General features: G+C 50.5%; 1 protein-coding gene across 2 annotated transcripts; it reads right to left on the minus strand.

Annotated features, from left to right (window-relative positions):
* Positions 1–67: 67 nt before the first annotated feature.
* Positions 68–25,923, minus strand: Prx (periaxin). Of its 2 annotated transcripts, none has more exons than XM_029556588.1 (7): positions 25,740–25,923; positions 12,721–12,764; positions 12,543–12,635; positions 12,345–12,461; positions 8,153–8,309; positions 4,622–4,818; positions 68–3,989 (listed from the first exon to the last, which is right to left on the minus strand). In XM_029556588.1, the coding sequence occupies exons 4-7, from the start codon at positions 12,369–12,371 to the stop codon at positions 267–269; spliced, it is 4,104 nt and encodes a 1,367-aa protein (XP_029412448.1). In that variant the 5' UTR covers positions 12,372–12,461; positions 12,543–12,635; positions 12,721–12,764; positions 25,740–25,923; the 3' UTR covers positions 68–266. The 2 variants fall into 2 exon arrangements, with proteins under 2 accessions (XP_029412448.1, XP_029412447.1); XM_029556587.1 differs by having other exon boundaries at positions 25,714–25,923.
* Between the last annotated feature and the right edge of the window lie 203 nt (positions 25,924–26,126).

Consider the following 26,126-nt stretch of genomic DNA (forward strand, 5'->3'; position numbering starts at 1 on the left):
TTATCGCAAAACACTAATACACACAGGCACAGATATACACACAGAGGAGCCAGGATACATGGTAACTTGTGGATTATTTTATTCACATGACTTGGTATGATATACAGGTACTTCTGCCAGGAAGATGGCACAGGCCCCCAGCCCCTGCCAGTCAGTTACCCGCCTTCAGCCATCTGAAGATTAGTGATAGTTATGCCACAAACAAATTGGGGGGTTTGGACTTGGGGATGGGAAGACAAGAGGAGAGTTCCCATCTGCCCAGGGATTCAGATGGCAGCAGCTTGGGTGCTCTCTATCCTGGTGGCACCTGGAGTCCCTGTCTCTGAAAACCCCACACTGGGCAACCGGACCCGGAATCCACCTTCTTCTGAGTCCCTACTTCCACTCCTTGCCTTAGGGCTTAGCGACACTCTGGGAAATCGGAATTTGGGTGACTTCTCTCCAACTGGGGACTTGGAAGTTGTTTCACCCTCCTGTCCCTTAGAGATTTTAGAAGGAGCAGCCAGGCCTACACGAGGCAAGCGGACTCTGACCCGGCCCCGGCGACCCAAGGCCCCTTCCCCACTGCCCCCCTCCTCCTCAGGGCTCGGGGAGGTTTCTCCAGGAACTGACTCATTGTGGCTGAAGCCTACTCGGGGCAGCCTGAGCTTTGGACTCTTGGCCTTCTCTCCATCCTCTGCTCCCTCCTTGGTCCTCACTAGACCAAACCTGGGCAGCCGAACCTTGAGTTTGTGTCCGGCATCCCCATCACCCTCAACCACCTGGTACTCGGCATGGCTGCTCACAGGTGATGAGAGCTCCACATCCGGCAGTGAGAGGTGGAAGGTGTGTTCAGCCCCAGGGCCCTCTCCTCTGGCTCCCGTCCCTAGTGTGGGCAACTTCAGTTTCAACCCGCTCTCACCCTTGGCAGTCTCACCAGCCTGTGCCTCATGGTTCAGCCCCAGATCCAGCTCTAGCTGTGGAACCGTCACTGTGGGCATCTTGAAGACACCCTCACCCACTAACAGGTCATCACTTGCCCGTGTTCCAGGCAGTTCCAGGGTCACTTGTGGCACCTGGACCCTGGAGCCTGCTGTGCCCTGGCCAGAAGGAACTGTGATCTCAATGCCCACGTCCCCAAAGCTGGCCAGTTCCACCTGGGGCACTGAGATGCCCAATGCAGGCACCTTTAGCACCCCCTCCTGACCCTCTGTGGCCACCTGCCTAGTGGTGGACACCTGCAGGCCTGCCGGCTTCACTCCGCTGGTGGCCTCTTCTGTCTCCTGAGCTCCTGGTGTGACCAACTCCACTTCAGGGATCTTAAGCTGTCTAGCTATGGCCTCCATTTTTTCCCCAGGGCTCACACGCCCACTCTGAACTTCCACTTCCTTTCCTCGGGCCAGGCCAAAAGATGGCATCTTGAGCTTGGGCATCCTTACCTTCCCATCCCAGCCCCAACCCTTTCCCTCCAGCTCAGCCTCCCCTGCCACTAGTGCTCCAGTCTCAGGGTCCCTGCCTTTCACCCCAAACTTAGGCAGGCCAAACTTGGGCCCTTTAATTTTGCCATCAGCCCCCACCACCTCCACCTTGCCTGGGAGCAGATGGGCATCCAGGCTGAGCTGTGGGATGGACAGGTCAAGGGCAGGCAGCAGGCCTGCCTCCCCAGGCCCTTTGGCTTCTGCCTCCATCCCTGCTCGAGTTTTTGGAAGTGAGATGGCAAACTTGGACATCTTCAGCTTGGTGGCACGCACAGCCCCCTCTGCCTCCGCCTTGGCCACTTTGGGCCCTGAGAGTCCAAATTTGGGTAAGGAGAACTTGGAAGATGAGGGCTTAACTTTCATCTCCATCATCTCTAGCTGTTCCTTTTCAATTTCCACCGTGGGTAGCTGTGGAGTGGCAATTTCCACAGAGGGCACCCGGAAGCCTACCTCGCCCACACCTATTGTCACCCTAGAGCCCTCTGGCTTCTCTACCTTGCCTGAGAGGGCTGCTTGGGCCTGCCCCTCAAGGCCCAGAGCCCCAGGCAGGTCTAGCTCCACAGAGGGCAGAGTGAGGGTGGGGACACCTACTCGAGCCACCTCAGTGCCTACCTCTGGCTGCAGACAGGGAAGTGTCATGAGTTTCCCAGGAACCTCAGCACCTGCCTCACCTGGCTTGCCCACCTTACCCAACTTGGGAATGGTCATCTTAGGCAACTTGAAACTAAATTCTGTCCCTTCTGCCTGCTCTACTCCAGCAGTTTTTATCTGCACCTCGGGAACCTTGGGCAACTTCATCTCCGACGCCTTGGGAAGGTGCACTTCCGGGACCTGTGGTGCTTGCATTTCTGGCAGCCGAATCTCAGACACTTTGGGCAGCTGCAGCTCTGGAAGGTGGACGTCGGGCACAGCCATCTCGGGCACTTTGGGGAGTTTTATTTCTGGAAGTTTCATGTCAGGGACTTTGATCTCTGACACTTTGGGCAAATGCACTTCTGGGAGTCGAACATCAGGAACGACCATCTCTGGCATCTTGGGAAGTTTCAGCTCCGAAACTTTGGGCAAATGCACTTCTGGGAGTCGAACTTCAGGCACAGCCATCTCCGGCATCTTTGGGAGTTTCATCTCGGGGAGCTTCATTTCTGGAACTTTCGGGAGCTGTACATCCGGGAGATGCACATCAGGCACTGCCATCTCCGGCACCTTTGGGAGTTTCATCTCGGGGAGCTTCATTTCTGGAACTTTCGGGAGCTGTACATCCGGGAGATGCACATCAGGCACTGCCATCTCTGGCACCTTTGGGAGTTTCATCTCGGGGAGCTTCATTTCTGGAACTTTCGGGAGCTGTACATCCGGGAGATGCACATCAGGCACAGCCACCTCCGGCATCTTTGGGCATTTCATCTCGGGGACTTTGGGCAGCTGCACTTCTAGAAGTCGAACATCAGGGACAGCCATCTCCGGCACCTTGGGAAGTTTCATCTCTGACACTTTGGGAAGCTGAACCTCAGGAAGTTGCACATCTGGAAGGGCTGCCTCAGGCACCTTGGGGATTTTGACATCAGGGACCTTCGGGAGCTTCACTTCAGGCCCTTTGGGTACCTTGACCTCAGGCGCGGCCACACCAATGCCAAAGGAGGGCATCTTGAGGGTGGGTAACTTCAGCTTACTCTCTGTAACAGCTTCAGGGCCAGAGGGCCGGGGCTCCAGGAGAGAGAGCCCAAAGGTGGGCATTCTAAGTCTGGGACCCTTTGCCTTGGTCTCAGGGCTTCTTTTGACCACCTTAGCCTCAACAGCTTCCTTTCCTCGAGTCCCAAATCGGGGGAAACTGAGGCGGGGCATCTTCAGGGCCACCTCAGGCCCCTCTCCCAGGACCTCCACCTCTGCACCTGGCAAAGCCAGGTCCACTCCTACAGAAGGTGCTGCCACATCAAGAGTGGGGACTTTCACCACCCCAGCCCCTTCCTGGGTCTCCAGGCATGGAAGTGTGGGAAGAGTAGGTAGAGAGGGAAGGCTAGGCAGCTCCACTTGGGGAACTTGGATCCCTACGGCTGGGGGCTCCACCGCTGGTGCAGCTGGGGCTCCTATCCCAAGAGGTGGCAGGTGGAGGGCGAAGCCGCTGGCTGCCTCTGCTGACGGGGTCCCCTTGGGAGCTGAGATTTGAGGGACACCCACCTCAGCAATTGGCAGCCGAGGCCCAACCAGCTCTACCTGAGGGGCTGTGAACCGAGCTCCTGTGGCTGCCTCGGCATCCACTTTGGCCTTCCTTGAGGGAGGAGCGGCAGCAGCCATTCGGGCTACCTGGGCCTCTTCGGCTACTTCACGGACTCGGAGCCGAGGCAGCTGGAGGCGCCGACGGGCAGGGGCAGCTGGGACAGGCCCCTTAGCAGCCTCGGCTTTGGGACCCCGACGCAGACGGGAGAACTTGGGAAGGGAGAACTCGACGTCAACAGGGGCCAAATCAGCAGGGGTCCCCAGGGCCCCAGGCAACACCATCTTCTTCTTCTTCACAGGGGACAAACTCTGGATGTTCTAGGGAGAGAGGAGAGAGGCAGGAGACTGTGGGACAGTGGGAGGCCGGGAGTAAACAGGAAGAGCCCCACTCAGTATTTATACCTGGCTGGGGATGTACTGAGTAGGAAGAATTTGCCTCTCCCCCTCCCAAACACCATCCCCTCTTCCTGCCTGTCACTTTACCCCAGGAAGGCAATGACAGTCATGTGAAATCTCACAGTGAGTGGAGAGTGTATAAGAACAGGGACCCAAGAATTCTAGGCCTTTATTCAGGAATTTCCCCACCATCCTCATTATAGAGATGAGGAAACTGAGGCCGAGGGAGAAAAAAAAAACCCTTGAGTTACTCAGTAACTGAGCAGCCCTTGGGCTAGAATCTGGCCTTACAGGACCCCAGGGCAGCAAGTGAACCTGGGCTGCACTGTGGGGATGGGTAAGAGCAGTGGTCTGGGCAGAGGCATCCCTTCCCAGGAGGAGTTTAGGAACAGAACACAAGGATAGAGGATGGGATTAGTGTTAGGTTAGTGACAAAATAGAGAACAAGGTCTGTGTAGACCAGGCTGGCCCACGGTGGCAGGGAGTGGGGCTTACGGTGCAGGGACCCTGTCGCTGGGGCAGTCCGGGGCCGGGGCCGGGCTAAGGACGCGTACCAGCTTGGCCACCTTGGCCCGTGGGCCCTTGATCTCGTAGCCAGCCACCGTCCCAGGCCGCAGCGCCAGGTCCCCGGTGGGCACTGTACGCTTCAGGCAGAAGGAGACCTTGTAAGGCTCCGCACATTGCAGCAGGCGTAGTGCATCCTCGTACTTGAAGTTTTCAAAGAACACTCGGGCGCTCAGCAGCTGGTCCCCTGCAGGTGTGATGGAGGTGGGCCCATCGTGAGCAACTTTTGACTCCACCCACACTTGGTTCCGCCCCCTTCCTCAGAATCTGCAGTGAGGCCCAACCCCAATCCAGAAGCCCAATCCAGGGCTTGAGACAGGAAATCCCAAAGGTCTGAAGCAAAGACAAAGTGCAGAGGGCCCCATGACTTTAGTTCTTCTTCCTTCAGAAAGGAACTGATCCACCACCACTCAGGCCTGGCCCCCTCCACTCTCCTACCCCAGTCTACCATTTCCTTGAGAGAACAGAATATTATTTTTATTTTATGTGTATGAGTGTATTCCCTGCATGTGTGTAAGTGCACCTGTATCATGCAGAGGGCATTGGGTGCCCTGGAACTGGAGTATGGTTGGTTGTTAGCTGCCCTGTGGGTGCTGGGAATCGAACCTGAGTGGTCTGCAAGAGCTCTTAACTACTGAGCCATTTCTCCAGCCCCAACTATTTTGTTTCTACCACTGAGCCACGCCCCCAGCCCCTCACTGGGGTATTCTAGGCAGGTGCTCTACCATTGAGCCATATCCCAGCCTCTCAACTACTGAGCCATTTCTCCAGCCCCAACTATTTTGTTCTACCACTGAGCCACGCCCCCAGCCCCTCACTGGGGTATTCTAGGCAGGTGCTCTACCATTGAGCCATATCCCAGCCTCTCACTGGTGGATTCTAGGCAGGGGCTCTACCACTGAGTTACATCCCTAGTCCTCCTTTTACTTTTTACTTTTTATTTTATTTAATTAATTAATTATTATTATTATTATTATTATTATTATTATTTTTATTATTATTTTAGTCTTTTTGAGACATAGTCTCCCTATAGCCCCAGCTGGCCTGGAACTCAGAGAGCTCTGCCTGCCTCTGCCTGGGATTAAAGGAGTGCGCCACCACACTCAGCTTTCCATTTATTTTATTTTATGTGTATGAGTGTATTGCCTGCATGTGTGTAAATATACCCATGTCGTGCAGTGCCCATGGAGGTTAGCAGAGGGTGTCAGATCCCCTCAAACTGGAGCTACAGACGGTTGTTAGCTGCCATGTGGGTGCTGGGATTTGAACCTAGGTCCTCTGCAAGAGCAGTCTGTGCTCTTAACCATTGAGCCATCTCTCCAGCCCCTTTTTATTTTTGAGACAAAAATTTCATTAAGTTCCCCAGGCAGAACTTGAACTTTTAATCTTCCTGCCTTAGCCTGCCGAGTAACTGGGATTATAGGCAGGTTTGTATCACAAGTTGACTAGATCATAGAACTTAATACAATGTAAACGCTGGGTGAGTTGTTCTGTGTTATTTAGGGAATAATGTTAAGAAAAAGGTCTGGACATGTTCAGCACAGGCTCCTTTTTTTTCTGAATATTTTTGGTCTTTGCTTGGCTGAATCCTCAGATTCAGTATCTACAGATATGAAAGGTAGCTTGTGTATCCAACTGTCCTCCACACCTCCAGCTGGATATACAAGTGACAGCTCTCATTTAAGACAGCCAAACTTGCCAGGTCTGGTGATATACATCTGTTATCCCAACACTTAGGAAGCTGGGACAGAAGGATCTCCAGTTGCAGGCTAGCCTGGGCTGCACTGGGAAACTCAGTCTCAAATAAAACAACCTCCCCCCCAGAAAAAAAAAACAAACAGCATTCCTGGTCTTTCTCCAAACAAGTACCAACCAGCTTCTGTGTTCCCCATTTGCAGTACTGGCAACTCCTCCATGCTTAGATCATCTTACCATAGCTGGTAAGATGGGTTAGTGGGTAAAGGCACTTGCTGCTAAACCTGACAATCTGAATTCAATCCTTGGTCCCCACACAATGGAAGGAGAGAATTGAATCCCAAAACTTGACCTATACACACACACACACACACACACACACACACACACACAATTTTTTTTAATTTCTAAGAGCTTTTATTTTACCAGTAAAGGGACTGAACCTAGAGCCTTATAAATGCTAGTCGCAGAGCACTCTACTACTGAGCTGCAGTTACAGCGAAGAAAAATGATACCTCTCCTCTCCATCATTTCCAGTACCTGAATTTCCAAAATCCTTCTCCATGTCCAACAACCCATCTTAGTCCTGAGCACCATCTTCTCTTAGTGGATAATCAAAGCAGTCACCTTGCTGGTCTCCCTGCTCCCAATACTGCCCCCTACAGTCAATCTGCTATAAATGCAGCAGTTCATTCAACAAGAGACAGTGAGGGGCTGGGGGCATATAGAGCCCCTGCCTAGAATCCCCCAGTGAGGGACTAAGGGCATGGTTCGGTGGTAGAGCATCTGCCTAGAATCTACCAGTGAGGCGCTTGAGATCATGGCTCAGCCATAGAGCACTTGCCTAGCATGCCTAATGACCCTGGACTCCATCCCCAGCCTGACAAAAATAAACATATAAATAAGTAAATTAAAAAGAACAACTGTTGCATGAATAAATCACATTGGCTTCACCCGTGTTTTCTAAAACATCTTTCACTTAACTAAGCTTCCCTCTCCACCCCAAGTTAACTCCACCCCTTCTCTCCTGTCCCAATAACACATTAACTAGCACTTACATAGTGATTAGTGTGTGTCACTTAGCTGTGTGCTGTTTTCAAATCTTGGCTCATTTACTCTACATAATAACCCCATGATGTCAGTGCTAATTATTACCATCTTAAAGAGGAGACTACTGAAACAGAAAGATCATGGGACATCTGGGAGGCCGGCACAATGAACTGGCCCTGAATTGTCAGCTGAGCATGGTAATGCAGTCTTGTCATCCCAGAAACCTGAGAGGCTAGGGCAGAAGGATGGAAGGTCAAGGCCAGCTGGGGTTACAAAGGCAGTTCAAGGCCAGACTGGGCAACTTAGAGACCTTGTATCAAAAATTTTAAAAGGAACTGGAAAGCCTGGCATGGTGGTGCTTGCCTATAATCCTAGTACTTGGGAGACAGAGTCAGGAAGATCAGGAGTTCAAGGTCATCCTCAGCTGTCCAGTGAGTTTAATACCAGCTTGGGCTCCATGAGACCCTGTCTCAACTCCTCCACCTCAGTTCCCCCTAAAGTGAGCGCGATGTAATTCAGTGGTTAGAGCGATTGCTTAGCATACGAGAGGCCCTAGGTTCAATCCCCAGCTTCAGGAGGAAAAAAAAAACAACTAAAAAAAACAAGGAAAGCCTCGCCCCAGGCCCTTAGCACCGCCTTCTGGAAAACAGCCCCAACTTCCCAAGTGAGTTTCAGCCCCACCTGGTCCCAAGGCAGATTCCTAACTCCAACCCCTCAGGTCGGCCCCACCCCAACCAGGATAAGCTCCGCCCCTTCCCCCTCAAGACCCCGCCCACCTTCCTGCAGGCTGAGGCTTCTGGCTGCCGGGGAGTCCTCACGCAGCTCCCGGACGAAGATGCCTTCTCTGCCGCCGCCCGCTACGTTGATGCCGCTCACCCCAGTCTGCGCCTCGGTCTCCACGATGATTTCCACCAGCTCCGCTCGCTTCAGCTCCTGTGGGGGGCGGCGAGGGGTCGCCATGTCGCTCCAGGGTTACAGTTCTCCCAGAGCTCGCCATCGCGCTCCGTCGGACCCGCGGTCGGTGCGGTTAACAGCTCGGCCCACCCGCTCGCTCCCCAGGGGTTTGAGTCCCGAAGAGGGGTGAGGGGCGGGGCTGGAAGAGGGAGTGGGGCGGGGCCAGAATCTGGGGGCGGGGCATTTGGAGGACAGGACTTGGAGTGCCCAGAGATAGGGGTTCTCTCTCTCTGTCTGTCTCTGTCTCTCTCTCTTTCTCTCCCTCACTGCTTTTCTGAGACAGAGTCTCGTGTAGCCCAGGTTGGCCTTTATAATAGGCAGTGTAGCTGAGGATAACCTTGAACTCATGGTCCTCCTGTCTCCACCTCCCACGTGCTGGGGTTACAGGCATGGCCTGTATACGGTGCTGGGGATTGAACCCAGAGCTTTGTGCGTGCTACGCAAGCACTCTCTCAACTGAATTACAATCCCAGCCTTCCTACCTTTTTTTTTTTTTTTTTTTTTTTACAGGATCTTTCATTGAACCTGAAGTTCACTGTTTGGGCTAGGCTGACCTGGAACTCACCATGTAGATCAGGCTGGCCTTGAACTCAGAGATTTGCCTGCCTTTGCCTCTGCCTCTGCCTGAGTGCTGAGATTAATGGTGTCATCACCACACCAGTACCCTCACTTTACCCCAATTTGAGATGGTTTCTTTCCAGCCTGGGCTGACCTTGAATTCTGAACTCGAGGCAATCCTACCTCATCCACCCAAGTTCTGAGATTAAAAGCAGAAGCCAAAGTGCCCGCCTCCAATAGCCATATTCTAAAGACACGACTGACTGAAGGGACCAAGCAGAACAAGGCAAGAGATGGTAGCCCAAGGGTAGATAAAGCCCATGCCTAGCATGCCCGAAGCTCTGGGTTCAATTCTCAGCACCCAAAATAAAGCCAAAAGTAACCTATAAAGTACTCCAACCATGAATAACTGCATAACAAGGACACTGAAGTTGAGATCCGTAGGAAGAAGCGTGACCCTCAGGTCACGCAGGATCGGGGAATGAGGACTTTCCCCCTGTGGGCTTGACTGTGTGTGAGACTGTGCTTTATTGTGGACTCTGTAACCCCAAGTCCTGCATAACACCCACAGGAGGGGGAATCCACTGAGGGGGGTGCGTGGGTCATGAATGGTGACCGGAGCAGACATGGCATTCCTGGTATTTACTGGCCCCAGAACACACTAGAAACTTTTCATCTGCTTCTCAGAAGAGGAAGCGAGAGAGACCTGCTTCTGTCTAGGAAATCAATGTGCTGTGTGCACCTGAGGGAGCACCTTGCCTTCTCTGGGCCAGTTGCTCTGCTGTAAAGTTGGGCAATATAGAAGGAATCTCTAGTTGTGAAGTGTGACCTGAAGAAACAGGGCATTGAGACCAGTCAGGACTAGAACTCAGCTGAGAGCTTTGAGAGGGGAAAGCAGGTCTCGACCAGGAGCCCTACTGCAGTGGCCCCAGCAGATTAGGGCAGGATAGTGTGGACCATAAGAAGAGTTCTTCACCCCTTAGAGACAAAAGTTTCACAATTTGGGAGTCTTTTAGATAGACCCACTAAAGGGGTACTCCAATTGCCTCACCCTGAGTCCCTGTTCAGCATGGAAGAAGCCAGAGCGGTGCGCGTCCCTATTCCCTTTTGGCAATTTGGGTAACCCCTTCAGAACATGGCGTGATAAGAATAGGAGGTAGGAATTGGCTAGGCAGTTAGGGAAAAAGACCCCAAGGAAATGCAGCCAGTTTCTTGGCTAAAGGTCAAAATGTCCTTGGGCCTGTTTGCAACATACTCTGTTCCAAGGCCAAAAATGTAAAAAGTATTTGGGAGCTTGTATCTAATTCTTAAAAGATTTTAGGGTTACCTCTTCAGAGGGGGGAATGTTGGAGGGGAGGGAGTGGGCATGGATTTGATCAAAACACCTTATATGCATGTATGAAATTCTCAAAGTTTTTGTAAAAATTAAAAAAAAAAAATGAAGAGTTGGAGCTGGCTTCTCGGAACAGTACTACGGTCCTCCTACATTTCTTTGGCTCCACAGGCCCTGGGCTAAGCCTCTCATTTCTTCCCAGATGAAGTCACTAAGGCCCAGAGAGATGAAGTAACTAACCTAATGCCTCACAGCACATTAAACAGCCAGGCCTTTACCTTAGGTCTGTGAACCCAGATTTCTATAGGCAGTGATCCCCTTGCCTGCTGCCCCTAGGCTTAATGAGGCTCCTTTACAAGTAGATTCACCCTGTCTGGCACCCAGTAGGACAGGTTAAAACTGCCAACATTTGATCCAACAGCAGTAGCAGCTACTGAGGCAGCTCCTTGGTGCCAGGGCCTGCAGATGGCACAAAGGTGAATCCTCAAAGTCCTCAGAGATGGGCAAATGGAGGCTCAAAGAGAAGTCATTTGCCCACAGCAGCTGAAGGGGTGCAGGATGGGACTTGCACTCAAGGGGTCCCGTGTTCTTAAGACTGAGGCTATACTATTGCACCTCTTTTTCAGAGGATGGTGTTTTGATACAAGGCCTTGCTCTGTAGCCCAGGTTAGCCTCTAACTCAAAGCTTTTCTCCTGCCTCATCTCCTTGAGCATAAATGTTTAGATCACAAGCACGTACTACAACACCTGGTTATACCAGTCTCCTCTGATGAAATATTTCTGCTGAGGTTTTTAAAAATAATTTAAAATGTTTTACTTTTATTCTATGTATATGAATGTTTTGCCTGCGTATGTAACTGCATTTGAACATACAATGCCCACAGAGGCCGGAAGAGGGCATCAGATTCCCTAGAACTGGAATTATGGATGGTTTTTAGCCCCCATGTGAATGCTGGGAACTGAACCTGGGTCCTCTGGAAAAGCAGCCAGTGCTCTTAATTGCTGAGCCATCTTTCCAGCCCTCTGAGGTTTTTTTTTTATGAATTTTTTTTTTTTTGTCTTTTTGAGACAGGGTCTCCCTGTAGCCCCAGCTGTCCTGGAACTCACTATGTAGACCAGGCTGGCCTCGAACTCACAAAGATCCGCCTGCCTCTGCCTCCCAAGTGCTGGGATTAAAGGCATGCGCCACCACACCCAGCCTTATGAATTTTTTACATTCATTTATCTGTGTGTGTGTTTGTGGTATGTGTGTGGGTATGTATGTGCCATAGCGTGCATGTGGAGTTCAGAAAACAACTTGCGGGAGTCAATTCTGCCCTTCCACCATGTGGGTACTGGGTCATCAAGCTTGGCAGCAAGTGCCTTTACCTGCTGAGCTATCTAGCCAGCCCCTCTGCCGAGTTTCTTTAGCTTTATTGTGATGATGACGTATATATTATTAGGTACTGGGGATTGAACTGAGGGCTTTGTAAATGTTAGGCAAATATTTTATCACTGAGCAATATCCCCAGCCTACTTTTTACTTTTTTGAGACAGAGTCTCACTAAGTTGCCCAGACTGGCCTTGACCTTGTGATCCTCCTGCTTCACCTTTCCAAGTGCTTAAATTACAGGCCTGTTCCCCTAGGCCTGGCACTCACTATTAATTCAATTCTTCACGATCCAGTGAATTGGCTGGTTTTTGAGTTTTAGTTTGTGTCAGGAATTTTTTTATGTTTTGAGACAGGGCCTCAACTCTGTAGCCTAGTCTGGCCTCGACCTGGTGATCCTCCTGCCTCAGCCTCCTGAGAACTGAGGTGACAAGTGTACTCATCTGTAAATTACACGAAGCATTTTACATGTTAAATTTTCCTCCTCACACTCACTATTTCTAGCTTACAGATGGGAGAGACTGAGCCCGGCATGGTGCACAGCCCTTTAATCCCAGCACACAGGAGGCAGAGGCAGGAGGCGGATCTCTGTGCAATTGAGGCCAGCCTGGTCTACATAGCGAGTTCCAGGCTAGCTGGGACTGCAGGGAGATCCTGTTCTAACAAACAAATAATAGAAACAATCTGATGGAGAGACTGAGGCACAGAAAGGCCAGGACGTGCCTCCTTGCCGCCCTACTCTGTGGGCACCTACCTCAGCACTCCGGCTTCTGGCCTCCATGGCTCTCCAGGGAATTGCCTCCGGCTCCTTCCTCTCCTGTTTCTGCTGCAAGACTAGCTTCAGTTCCTCATGGAGCAGCTGCCCCTGAGCCTGAGGGTACAAGATGGACGCTTGAGGCAAGGAAGGAATTGGGGTGGAGGACAGGGCCCCACCCTGGCTGTCCTCTCTCACTTGGGTACTGGTCTGCTCTCCTAATAGGAGCCCGACTCCAGGTGCTGCACCACCATAGGCAGGGATCTTGCTCTTCCCCTGGGATCTTTCTGCCTGCCAGGGAGAGACCAAGGGACATGAGACTCCAGGAAAGCCCAGGAAGGACAGAGAAGGTCGAGTGGCACCAGCCAATGCTCACCTGAGGATCACCACCAGCTCCTTGAGCCTCCTGGTTCCGGGACTCTAGGAAGAATAACACACACAGCATTATCACTTCATGTCTCTGGTGGCTGAGTGCCAGACCCTCCCTATACCCATTCTGCCACTGCTTTGTTCCCAAGTGCTATATATTGAGCTCCAGGCCAGCCTGGGCTGCAGAACAAGACCTTATCTCAAGAGGGCAAGTACAGAGCCTAGCCTGGTAGTGTTTGCTTGTAATCTTACCGTGTCTGGTTATTCCCTGCTGGGACATCAAACCCAGGACTTTGTGCATTAAAGGCAAGCACTCTACCAACTATATATACCCAGCACTATATACCCAGCACTTGTTTTGTTTTCAGAGACAGGGTCTCAGATAGCATCGGCTGGCATGAAAGTTGCTACATAGCCAAGAGTAACCTTGGACTGCTGATCCTCCTGGCTCAGCCTCCTGAGTGCTGAGATTACAGGTGTATACCACTCATCCCAGTTACCAGACACCTACCTCGTCTCTGAAAACCTGTCCCCTCAGAGAGACCAGGAGAACTTGCCCTGTGTGTGGCACACGGTCCTAGAAGAAGGCATTGAGCAGATAGCCTCCTGCCAGGCCCTTCTGAGGGCACGGAGGTGGAGACTGTCCCTGCACTTGGCCCCCACCTGGCATGCCAGCCCGCCAACCACTACTGCATATGGAAAGGTCAGGCGCACGCGGCGCATTCCCTCAGACAATAGCCCATCTGCTGTGCCAGTCACATTCTGCCCCTGCCCACCCACCCACTGCCACACAATAGCCCTTCATAGCCCACCACTGGGGCTGAGGATATAGTTCAGTTGGTAGAATGCTTGCCCGGCAGGCACAAAGGCCTGGGTTCAATTCCCCAGCACCACATTAACCAGGCAAGGTGGTTCACACCTGTAATCCCAGCCCTTGGTAGGTGAAGGCAGGAAGACCAGAAAATCAAAGCCATCCATGGCTACATAGCAAATTTCAGGCCAGCTACATGAGACCCTGTCTGAAAAACATTACATTTAGGCCCCCTCTGGCTGGAACACACAAGCTTCTCAGACATACTCATATGCCTGGCCCCTCAGTGTTGGAGGGCTCCTGTCCTCATCTTCCAGGGGTCCTTGACTCCATGTCCATGCCCAGCCTCCCTTGTGAGCCCCCAGCTCCTACAAGCAGACTGAAGATCTCTCTTAGGCTGCCTTTCCTGATAACCCCATCCTGTGTTTGCCAACCATAGACCTAGAAATCGCCAACTGTGCTGTTACAGGGATGGAAACGAAGGCTCACAGAGAAGTGACCTGTGCAGGGTCACATAGCTAGGATGCAGCAGAGTAAAGACATATGCCTTTGACCCCTACTCTGTCTAGCTTGTAATGGGGAGGCCTCCAGCTGCAAAACTACTGTGACAGGAGCTGGGGTGGGCAGAGTCCAGACAGTAAATTCCACAGGGACCTTATTAGTGCCAGACCTGGCCTACTTAGCCCTATGGGCTACTTAGCCCAATTTTGCTGATGAGTAAAGATTAGAGACAGAAAGTCATAAACGGGGCATGGTGGTACAATCCTGTAATCCTAGCACTCAGAAAATTGAGACCAGATTGTGAGTTGAAAGGCAGCCTGGGCTACAGGAGACCCTGTTTCAAGAATACATGAGCCGAGCATAGTGGCTCATGCCTCCAATCCCAACACTGGGGAGGCAGAGGCAGGTGGATTTGTGAGATCGAGACCAGCCTAGTCTACATAGCAAGTTCAGGCCAGCTGGGGCTACAGAGACATGGGCTACCTGCATACACACACAGTAATAATAAAATTTAAAAACAAAAACAAGCAAAGCCAGGTGTAAAAAGTTACAAGCATCCCGATTGGGATCAGTGGGGAGCTTGGGCCTGTCATGGTGGCAAATGTTAGGAAGGATGTCCTAGGCCATATTTTCCTTGCTCAAGGCCCAGGCAACAAAGCCACACCCAGGACCTGACACAGGAAGTCTGGGCAGAGCAGGAGCAAGACAGTGCCCTCCTTCCTCATCGGTGCCCGGAACAGCTGCCCAGCCCAAGCTATATTTAGCTCACTGAGCCCTTCCTGAGTGACATGCCCAGCTCCTGGGCTGGGGTGAGGGCAGCTTCCGAAGGAAACCCACCCTGACCCAGGCACTCTTTGTTCCCAGACCTGCCCATCACACTAGGTAGGAAAATGGGGGGGGGGGATCCCTGATAGTCCCTGGACTGTATCACAGGAAACAGGAGTGGGGTACCCTGGTGAATTATAGCCAGGCAGAACCTTCCAGATGCCAACGGCCCATTTCTCAAGGCACTGCCCTAGCATATGTCTGAGCTTCCAGAATTCTCAGGAACTCCATTTCTTGAACATTTACTATGTGCTAAAATCTAAAACTGAAATGTCCTAATTTTTCCAATGCTGAGGATTGAACGCAGGGCCTTGTTCGTGCTAGTGCTACGAAAGCACTCTACTACTGAGCTGCATCCCAGCCTCAGTTGTTTTTTTTTTTTTTTTTTTTTGAGACAAGGTCACATGTAACCCAAGCTGGCCTCAAACTCCCTCTGACCTTGAACTCCTGACCCTCCTGCTTCTATTTCCCCCCATGCTAGGATTACAGGCATGTGCACCACCACACCCAGTTTTATGGGGGTGCTGGGGATTGAAACCATGGTCTCCTACATGCCAGGCAAGCACTCTACCAACTGAGCTTTATCCCCATCCCATCCCAGTTCTCTTTCTCCCTTTCATCTTGAGACAGGGTCTCACTAAGTTACCCAGACTGGCCTTAAAGCTGGCATGGCCTTAAAGCTGGCACCAGACCCAGATCTCTTCATCCATCTTAGATGCCATCCGTGCCCTTAGCATGGCTTGGAGGCAGGTGTCTCATTGTGATCCTTTCAGGGCCCCACTGAATGTTCTTTCCTACTTACTGGCTCTCCCCTCCCCAAGGGCTGCTGTGGACCTCATGTTGAATTTTGCCTGCTCAGTCTTGACTTCCTCAGCACCTGTGATCATCTGCCCTTGACAATGTGAGCCAGACCTGGCCCCTGGACACTCTCTGAGGCCATATAGTAGTGGTGTGTGTATGCATGTGTGTGTGTGTGTGTGTGTGTGTACCAGGGCAGTATAGTCTGTGACTGCTTCGATTAGTCCCTGCTCAGGAACTTTCTAGAACTGAGTACGATACAAGGTCCTTCTCCTCTGGGTCCTCAGTTTCTTCACCTGTAAAATGTAGCCAATCAGGCCAGGTGTGGTGGCGCATGCCTTTAATCCCAGCACTCGGGAGGCAGAGGCAGGAAGATTTCTGTGAGTTCAAGGCCAGCCTGGTCTACATAGTGAGTTCCAGGACAGCTGGGGCTACAGGGAGACCCTGTCTCAAAAAGACCAAAAAAAAAAAAAAAACATGTAGCCAATCAAAGTAGCTTTGTGGGCATGCTGGCACTGGCCTGTAATCCCAGCACTTGGGAGGCTGAGACAGAAGGATTGTGAGCTGGGGGCAAGCCTGGGCTAAACAGTGAGATCAGAGCCAGACTGTGATACAAAGTAAAGCCCTGTTTTGCACAGAGTTTAACAAAACACAGACACCCCCCACTACACACACACACACACACACACACACACACAGAGACAACACACACACACTACACAGAACACACACAGTGCTTTAAAGATTTATGAAACAATAGGTACATTGATATTCCTATTATACAGTAAGTGCTCAATTACTATAAACAAGTCTCTGACAGCAACAAGAAATATATAGAGAGGGGCCTGTGCATCTCAGAATCTCAGATTCGGCTCTGTTATTTGAGACAGTGTCTGCTGTAGCCAAGGCTAGCCTCAAACTCCTTGTATAGCTGAAGATGACCTCAAACTCCTGATCTTCCGGTATCTACCTTCTAAGTGCTAGGATTACAGGCATGTGTTACCAAACCTGGCTGCCATATCCAGCCAGACTTTGTAACACAGCAACCAAAGGAGAATTGTGGGTGAGGCACCAACTCCCCCTTAAGTCTAGCTTCCCGCCAACAGGATCAGCGCCACCTCTCCAGCACCAACTTTAAAAGCCCACGAAGCCTATCCCAACAATTCACCACCAGCTCTGTAAGCAGACTTCCATCTGCCCATCTTACAGTTGAGAAAGTGGATACAAAGGTTGAAGTGTCCTACCTGTATGGTTGACATACACCTGTAATCCCAGGACTCATGAGACTAAGGCAGGAAGATTTCAAGGAGTTCAAGGCCAGCCTGGGTTATATAAAAAGACCCTGAAATTCTGTTTCAAAAAACTAAAAGAAGGGTTAGGGGTGTCATAGCCCAGTTGGTAGAGCACTTGCCAGCATGCATGAGGCCCTGGATTTGATCTCTAGTATCCCATAAACCCAGCTGGTGCATGCCTATAATCCCAGCACTTGGGAAGTGAAGGTAGGAGGAACAGGAGTTCAAGGTTATATTTGGCTGCATAAATTTGAAGCCGTATGAGATCCTGTCTCAAAAACAGGGGTGGGAGTGGGAGATAGGATTTGAACCCAGAGCCTAGAACCAAATAAATTTAAGTCCTGTACCACTCTGCATTCTTTTTTTTTTTTTTGGTCTGTTTGAGACAGGTCTGGAGCTCCTTATGCAGACCAGGCTGGCCTCAAACTCACAGAGATCCTCCTGCCTCTGCCTCTGCCTCCCAAGTGCTGAGATTAAAGGCATATGCCACCACGCCCGGCACCACTCTGCATTCTTAACCCTCCAAGAACCCTGGGTTCTGTTCCCACCTCCACTCAGCCTAGTCCAGAGAGGACTGGTCAGTTGAATATTCCTTACCGTTGAACTTTCAGACACCTCTAGAGCTCCTGGTCTGCCTGCTCAGACCCAGCCTTGGGCTGGGAGGAAAAAGGAATAGGGAGGAAGAGGAGGGGAACCTTGACCATTGGCTGCCCTGATGTGATGTCACCAAAGGGTGGGTGGTGGGGAAACAAACATCCCCTTCTGTGAGCTACATCCATCTGCAAGGGGGTGGGGAGGTGGAGACACCAGCCTCTCCCTTGCCAGAGCCCAGACTGCCACCCCAGCTCTGCTTCAAGAATTTGAATACCACCCCCACTTGGAGACTCAGCACCCCACCCATACTATCTCCTGGCTCCTGGACCCAGGACTGTCCTCCATAGACAAACTCCCATCCCTTCTCCCTGACAATGTGGGTTCAAATCCCAGTTCAGTTACTCTAGGCTGTGTAAGCTTCAGCAAGCCACAGGGTATCTCTGGACCTTAGACTCTTCTCTGAAGCAAGGATTGTAAGAATGCTTACCTCTTGAGGTTCTTATGGAATCAAATGAATTTTTAAAAGGTAAGGGCCAGTGAGATGGCTCAGTGGGTAAAAATGCTTGCCATCTAGCTTGACAACCTGACTTTTATCCCCAGGACCCACATGGTAGAAGGAGGGAACTAACTCTTACAAGTTGTTATCTGAGTTCCACACACAAACATACATGCTGTGACACACACACACAAAATAAATAAATGTAATTAAAAAATTTAAAGGCTAAGGTAGGACTGGGAATGTAAAAATCAGCCGAGTGTTTGACTAGCATGCATGAAGCCCTGGATTCCATCCACACAACCCCATAAACCTGGTATGGTGGGACACATCTGTAAGCCCAGTACTTGGGGGTAGAAGCAGAGGGTCAGAAATTTAAGGTCATCCTCAGCTACATATTTTATTTGAGTTCAGTGTCAAACTGGTTTACATTAGATACTGTCTCAAAAGCAAAGCAAAGCAAAGCAAAACGAAACAAATAACAGCAGTAAAAAGTATCTGAATCCAAGCCAAGCAGGAACTGGGAGCCTAGCCCTCAGGGGGCTGAGGCAGGAGGATTGCAGTAAGTTCAAAGCCAATCTGAGCTATGTAGTCTCAAACAAAACAAAACAAGACTGGGCCTGATGGTGCACACATTTAATCCCAGCACTCAGGAGGCAGAGGCGAGTAGATCTCTGTCGGGATTTAGGTTTGCTTTGCTTAGTGGGGGACCTACTGGCTTCACGGCAGAGGGTCTGATTGGCAACAGAGTCATAAACTCTGGGACCTGTGTCTTCCCAACAGGACAATTTATTTTAAAATTCAGATGGTTTTTATACACCCCAAGGAACTGGCAGTCATGTGGGATATGGCAGTCACATACAAAGATTTAGGATACAAAGAAACAGGACATTTAGTCTGATAGTTGGCCCCAGAAGGATTCTTAAACTTTTACTCAAGGTTATCAATGCCCATCCAGTAATTTATTGGCCACAATGTTTTCTTTCTTAGAGCTAAAAGCATGGTAAACTTAGCTTTTAGCTCAGGAGTAAACCTTTAACCTGGCCTAATCTCTTAGCCAGGGATAGCTGAATTATTTGTTTAGGACAAGGAGATGAGCTAAGGGTTGTTGACCGAGACACTTTCCCACAGAGCAGGGAGCCTGCACTTTTATGACGGGCCGCTTCCTTCTGCCAGTCTAGCAGTGTTCTGCAAGACAGGGACCATCAGAGCCACTGTTTTCAGTGCCCCTCCCTTTAGGACAGGGATTATCAGAGCCTCTGTTTTTAGTGCCCCTCCCTTTAGCAGAGAATGCAGCCTGGACCTATAAGCTTTAGGCTCACTTCACCCTAGGGCCTGGCATCCTGGTTTCCTACAGATCTCTGTGAGTTCGAGTCCAGCCTGGTCTACATAGCAAGTTCTGGGCCAGTCAGGGCTGCATAATGGAACTCTGTCTAAAAAAATCCCAAAACAAGCCAGGCGTGGTGGCGCATGCCTTTAATCCCAGCACTCGGGAGGCAGAGGCAGGTGGATCTCTGTGAGTTCAAGGCTAGCCTGGTCTACATAGTGAGTTCCAGGACAGCTGGGCTACAGGGAGACCCTGTCTCAAAAAGACCAAAAAAAAAAAAACAAAACCCAAAAACAATAACAAAAACACTATTTGGGGGACCAGCGAGATGGTTCAGTGGGTAAAAGTACTTGGCATACAAGCCTCACACCTGAGTTTAATTCCTGATACCCACATAAAGATAGAGAAAACCAACTCCACAATGTTGTCCTCTGGCCTCCACATGTGTGCTGTGGCATTTGAGTGCCCACAAACACACATTAAACATGCATACACAATAATAGTAATAAAATAAAAAAATCAAGACTGGCAGGAGGGAAAAATTACTTAAAAAACAAAAACTCCCAGTACTTGGGAGGTGGAGGCAAGAGGATCAGGAGTTCAGGGTCATTCTTGGCTACATAGTAGGTTTGAGGTTAGCATAGACTACATGAGATACTGTCTCAAAACACAAACAAGGGGCCCAGTGAGATGGCTCAGCAGGTAAAGGCAGTTACTGCCAAACCTAAGGACCTGAGTTCGATTTCTGTGGACCCACATGGTGAAAGGCTAGAACAGATTCCCACAGTCATCCTCTGACTTCCACTTATGGGCATACCATGGGGGCACCCCCACACATACACATACATACATACATACATACATACAAATATATAGGTAGTTCTCATAAAAATTTAGAAAAAAACCCCATCACCATGAAACTATTTGTGTTATTGTTATTCACCCAAATTAGAAGGCTTTTGAACATTTCATCCTAAGACGGGGCACAACAGAACCGCACATCTTTGTTGGATGAAATTCCTGCCTAAGGAGATGCCTGATATATCCCAAGTTGTATGCTGGGTCCTGATGCTTTGCCTCTCACTCAGAGTGGACTAATAATATTCAGTTTGTAGCTACCTAGACAGGAGGTGGTAGGACTGACTTCCAACCAAAGATTCCGTACCCTCCTCTGGTCCTCACTTCACAGAGAAGGAGACTCAGAGGGAGAGTAACTCATGCAAGATCAGACGGCAAGCAATTGTCAGTATCTTTAATTTAAACCCACTCCTGCCCAATTCCCAAATCAAGGCCCCTGGCCTAGCCCCACAGCCTACCCTGACTCACCAGACCCTGGGGGAAGGCAGAGGAAACACAGATACCCCCACATGCCTCTGACATCCACAAGGCTGCTGCCTTAGATGGTCTCTGAGCCAGTCTGGGCCAAGCTGAGGCTGGGGGATTACCCGCAAAGGTTGAGTCAGCAGCTTTGGCCCCATTGTCCAGCCAGGCTCTAGGGCTGCACCCTGGCCCCTCACACCTGCTTTCATGGCCCCTCTATGGACCCTTCCCCCATCCCACATGGAGGGCTCTGGGCCTACACTGAGGATATCAGGATCAGGAACAGGGAGGCAGGATCCCAGCACCCTGGGGCTGCCCCCTTCCTCTGTGAAATGCCCCCTGCCCACTCTGAGCTACAGGGGAAGGTGAGAATGTGCTGAGCTCTAGAAAATGCCTTCCAGGCCTGGCATGCACCGACCAATGGGTGTGGCCAGAATTCAGCCAGTACCATTCTCTGGGTGGAAATGGAGGAGCTGCCAATGAGCTGCCAATTCATGTGAGTGTAGGTATGTATGTGCCATGATCCCTATGTGGAAGTCAGAGGACAATTTTCAGAAATTGTTTCTCATTCCAGGTATGGTGGCCCATGCCTTTAATCCCAACATTTGGGAGGCAGAGGCAGGCAGATCTCTGTGAGATTGAGACCAACCTGGTCCACATAGCAAGTTCCAGGCCAGCCAGGGCTACAAGGAAATCCTGTCTCAAAAAAAAAAAAAAGGTAGTTCTCTTCTACTCTGGGTTCTAGGGATCCAGATCAGGTCATTAGGGTTGATAGCAAGTGCTTTTTTACCTGCTGAGCCATCTCAACAACCTGAGATCAACCTTTCTTAATCTCAGGTAAAGGCATTCAATCATTGAGACTATGTAACCCAGGTTGGCCTTGAACTCCTGCCTCAGCCTTTGAAGTATAGGGATGACAGGCATGCAACACCACACAGGTGTCAATTCCTTTGCCATTTTTTCCCCCTGTGGTGATGAGGATAGAACCCAGGGTCTTAAACATGCTAGGCAGGTGCTCTACGACTGAGCCTCAGCCCCTCACTGGGGGATTCTAGGCAGGGGAGCTACCACTGAGCCACACCCCCAGCTCTTAGTATTTAGTGCTAAAGCTGAGTTCAGGAGCTCATGTGACAGGCCCAGCACTCTAGAGGCTGAGGCAGTGGGTCATTTGATGAGCCCAGGAGTTAGATACCATTCTTGGCAACATAGCAAGATCATGTCTCAAACACAGAAAGCTGGACATGGTGGCACATGCTTTTAATCACAGCCCTTGGGAGACAGAGGCAGGCAAAACTCAATGAGATCAAGGCCAGCCTGGTCTACATAGCAAGTTCTAGGCCAGCTGGGGTTACGGAAAGACCCTGACTAAACAAACCCCAACCAAACCAAAAAAAAAAAAAAAAAAAAAAAAAAAAAGGCCTGGGCCTGTAAGATGGCTCAGCAGGTAAAGATGCTTGCTGCCAAACCTGATATCTGGGTTCAATCCCCAGGGCCCCCATAGTGGAAGGTGAAAACTACTCATAAAAGTTGTCCTCTGATCTCCATACAACTACCACAACTTTTTTTTTAGTATAAAAACCAAAAAGATTTTAAGTAAGTCAGTTGTCTTTTGTTGCTATTTGTTTGTTTGATTTTGAGACAGGGTCTCTATAGTTTAGGCTATCCTAGAACTTACTATGTATCCCAGACTTACTATGTATCCCAGGCTGGCCTCAAACCCAAAGCAATCCTCCTGCCTCAACCACCTAAGTGAAAATGGTGAGATTTGCAAGCATGAGCCACCACACCCAGCTATTTATTTGTTCTTTTTAAAAAAAAATATATATATATATTTCTTAGTTAATGTGTATGAGTGTTACGCCTGCATGTATGTAAGTGCACCTGTGTTGTGCAATGCCAGCTGAGGTCAAAGGCAGCTTTACAGATGGTTGTTAGCCACCATGTGGGCACTGGAATTTGAACCCAGGTCCTCTGCAAGAGCAGCCAGTTCTCTTAACCACTGAACTATCTCTCCAGCCATCTCTCTTCTTAAGTGAAGGTTTTGCTGTGTAACTCAGGCTGTCCTTGAACTTGTGGTCCTTTCTCATCCTCCCTGGTATCAGGAACACAGGCTTGTACCATCATACCTGGCTAGGCTGTCCATCTTTTTTTTTTTTTTTTTTTTTTTTTTGTTTTTTTTAGACAGGGGTTCCCTGTAGCCCCAGCTGTCCTGGAACTCACTATGTAGACCAGGCTTGCCTTGAAGTCACAGAGATCCTCCTGCCTCTGCCTCCCGAGTGCTGGGATTAAAGGCGTGCACCACCATGCCCATCTTTTATACATGGTCTTAATCCCTTTCCTGGTTTGCTGAGAATGACAAATAGGGTGTCTCTCAGTATCTGTTTTTCTGTTCTTATTCCATATCTAAATCCTCTCTTCCTATCTTTCTCTGTCTCACCCCACCCCCCGCCTGTTTTGCTTTCCCTCACTCAAGGGGGTGTAGCCATGGGAAACTGAGTTTATGGGGTGGTACCAACCCAGGCCACCTCCATAAACACAGGACATCCTGCGGGGGTGGAAAAGAGGGGGGAGGTGGAAGTAGCCCTCCTGAGACCACATCTGGCCCAGCTTGAGCCATGCAGGACGTCAGCCTGCTCTGCCACACCTAGTGTGGCTCGGGGACACTGATGTCTCCCTAAGGTTCACTGGTCAGGCCCTTTCCTAGTCCCCTAACTCTCTGGGGAGTCCAGTCTCAATGCCTTCCCCTGGGTGTCCCCAGCCTCTTGCACATATGGCATCACACCCTGGCCTCAGCATCAACCCAGATCCTTACTTACCTGGTCCTTACTCACCTGAGTGGTCTCCGGGACGGAGTCCTGAGCCTTCTCAGAGACCCTTTCTCCATCGTAGCCTGCATCCCACAGCTTGCCCAATGGGTACCCTCCCTCCATGTCTCTTCGTCACTTTTCCTGGTGTCTGCTCCACAACTCCCTGGGCTCTGGAGCTCCAGCATCACCTCCCACCCCCTATGCCCACCTGCAGCTGGCAAGACCCCTTTCCTTATCACCTCCCTAGTGTTTTCACAGTAAGGTTCCCCACTCAAGGCCTGTGTGCCCTGGCCCCTGGTGCCCTCCCTTCCTAGTCTCATCACTGAACTTACTGCTTTCTTCCTCGTCCTAGCCAAACCCAGCTGCTTAAGCAACCCCTGAGAATGTAAGACCCATCACATCTCAGCCCTTTGCAAATGTCCTAGAATAGTAACCCTCAAAGGTGGATATCATTACTGTTCCAGTTAATAGATGAGAACTGGGAGGGAGGCTCAGAGAAGTTAAGCACTTCACCTAGAGTCACACAGCCCCAGCAGGACAAAGTTGAGGTTTAAAACCAGGTAGGAACCAGGTCTGGTAGCATAGGCCTGTAATCCCAACTAGTCAGGAGGCAGAGAGAGGAAGATCAAGAGTTGGAAGCATGCCAGGGCTATAGATAGAGAGACTACATTTCAAATTAAAATGTAAAAAAGAGGGCTGGGCCTGGGGCTGGACATGATGGTGCACATCTTTAATCCCAGCACTCAGGAGACAGAGGCAGCCTGTGAGTTCAAGGTCAGCCTGGTTTACATAGGAAGTTCTAGGCCAGTCAGGGCTACATAGTGAGAATCTGTCTCCCCCAAAAGACTGGTTGTATAGCTCAGTGGTAAAGTGCTTGCCTGGTATGCACAAAGCCCTAGGTTAGTCCTCAGCACCACAATAAACAAACAAATACACAAACAAACCCAGGTGGTCTAGCTTTCAACACCTAGTTTAAACTGTTTTTGTTATTTTTATATGTATAATGTTTTGCCTACATGTATATAAGTGCACCATGTGTGTTCCTGGTGCCTGCAGAGGCCAGAGGACAGTATCAGATGCCCTGGAACAGGAGATATAGATGGTTATTAGCTGCCACATGGGTGCTGGGAACTGAACTTGGTTCCTCTGCAAGAGCAGCCAGTGCTCTTAACCATTGAACCATTTCTCCAGCCCCTCAACACCTGTTTTAAGGACACTGCCTGAAGTTCATTGTTTCCACAGCATCTTTGAGCATTGTTACATTTTTGCAACATGGTTTCCCCTGTGACTGACCAGTGATGTTCCCTGTCCCCAGTGCCTCTTAAGTACAGCTGTACAGATTCTACACTGCACATCTGTTCTTTTTTAGAGAGGCATGTCCAAGGTACCACGCATTTACTCTTTTACATCTCCTGGCAGATGGAAGCCAAAAGCCTAAAGGAAGGGCATGTGCTATGTAGAAAAGCAACGTACGGGCTACACCAGCCCTGGCTCTATCTTTCTGACACCCTTGAGGTGATAATCAGCTTGTAGCTGATGTCCTGTCCCTCTTTCCTTTGGTCTGATCTCCAGATGGTTGAGCAGACTCTAGTACACTGCTGACACTCGGGTTCTACTCCAGAAGACCACGCCCCCTAAGCTAGCAGATTCCAGGGCCCACAACATTCCAAGCTCAGCTCTGGCCCTGGCTCTGAGACTTCTTTTCACAGAGCCTTTGTGTATTCATCCCACAACACCCCCAGACCAGCTCCCCTCCACAGGCATTCAAGGGACCCCCACCACCACCTTACCCACTTCTTTCCACTGACACAGTCCTTAGCCACTTTTTTCTCTCTCCTTCCTTCGTTTTCTTTACTCATTCAGCAGTTGTGCGCTGACCCTGATAAAAGGGACATCTAACCCAGGAGGCTGAGGTAGGAGGATTGCTGTGAGTTCAAGGCCAGTCTGAACTACATATCGACACCCTGTCTCAAAAAAAATCCCAAACGAACAAAAAACCACACAAAACAAACGGGGCATGGTGGTGCACACCTTTAGTCCCAGCACTCAGGAGGCAGGTGTAGGAGGATCTCTGTTTGAGGCCACTGGGGCTACAGGGAGACCCTGTCTCAAAAAGAACCCCCGCAAAAAAAGCATCCTGTAATCCCGGCCTTTAGGAGGATCAGCAGTTCCAGGCCAGCCTCAATTAGACAGTAAGTTGGAGACTAGCCTAGGCTACATGAGATTCACCTAAGACAAACAAAGCGGAGACCCACACTAGACTCATCTTCATGGCATCGCAGATCCCCAGACCGGGCACAAGGGGGAGCTGCAGAAGTCAGCAAGGGTTCCCAAGGTCTCGGTCTCTGGCCCGTGGTCTAGGGATGGGAGTCACCGGGGTTTGGGTTCAGGTGCTCGAAAGACCCTCAGCCTGGTACCAGCTTCCTGCATCGACGTCCACCCGCCTCCCGGGTTGGCCCGCCCCAGCCAGTTCCAGAAATGGGCACAGCTTCCTCCGCTCCTCCAGGAAGCCAAGTTCCGCCCGCCCCTTCCCGGCCCCGGGGGTTGCGCTCAACTCCCGCCTCTCCAGCTCCACCCCGACTGCAGCTTTTCGGAGCTTCCGGCCCAGGGGAGGCCTTGGAGTGGCCCTCGGGTGTCGCTGT

The sequence above is a fragment of the Nannospalax galili genome, unplaced genomic scaffold (assembly GCF_000622305.1).
Source record: "Nannospalax galili isolate Female #2095 unplaced genomic scaffold, S.galili_v1.0 scaffold886, whole genome shotgun sequence".
NCBI classification, from domain to species: domain Eukaryota; kingdom Metazoa; phylum Chordata; class Mammalia; order Rodentia; family Spalacidae; genus Nannospalax; species Nannospalax galili.

Excerpts from the sequence above, each read along its gene's own strand:
- Prx (XM_029556587.1), bottom strand. The coding sequence starts at position 25,756 with ATGAAGATGAGTCTAGTGTGGGTCTCCGCTTTGTTTGTCTTAG. Across the intron at positions 12,765-25,713 it reads CTCCGCTTTGTTTGTCTTAG|AGTCCCGGAACCAGGAGGCT; the intron begins GTGAATCTCATG and ends TATTCTTCCTAG. Across the intron at positions 4,819-8,152 it reads AAGCCTCAGCCTGCAGGAAG|GGGACCAGCTGCTGAGCGCC; the intron begins GTGGGCGGGGTC and ends TCACACCTGCAG.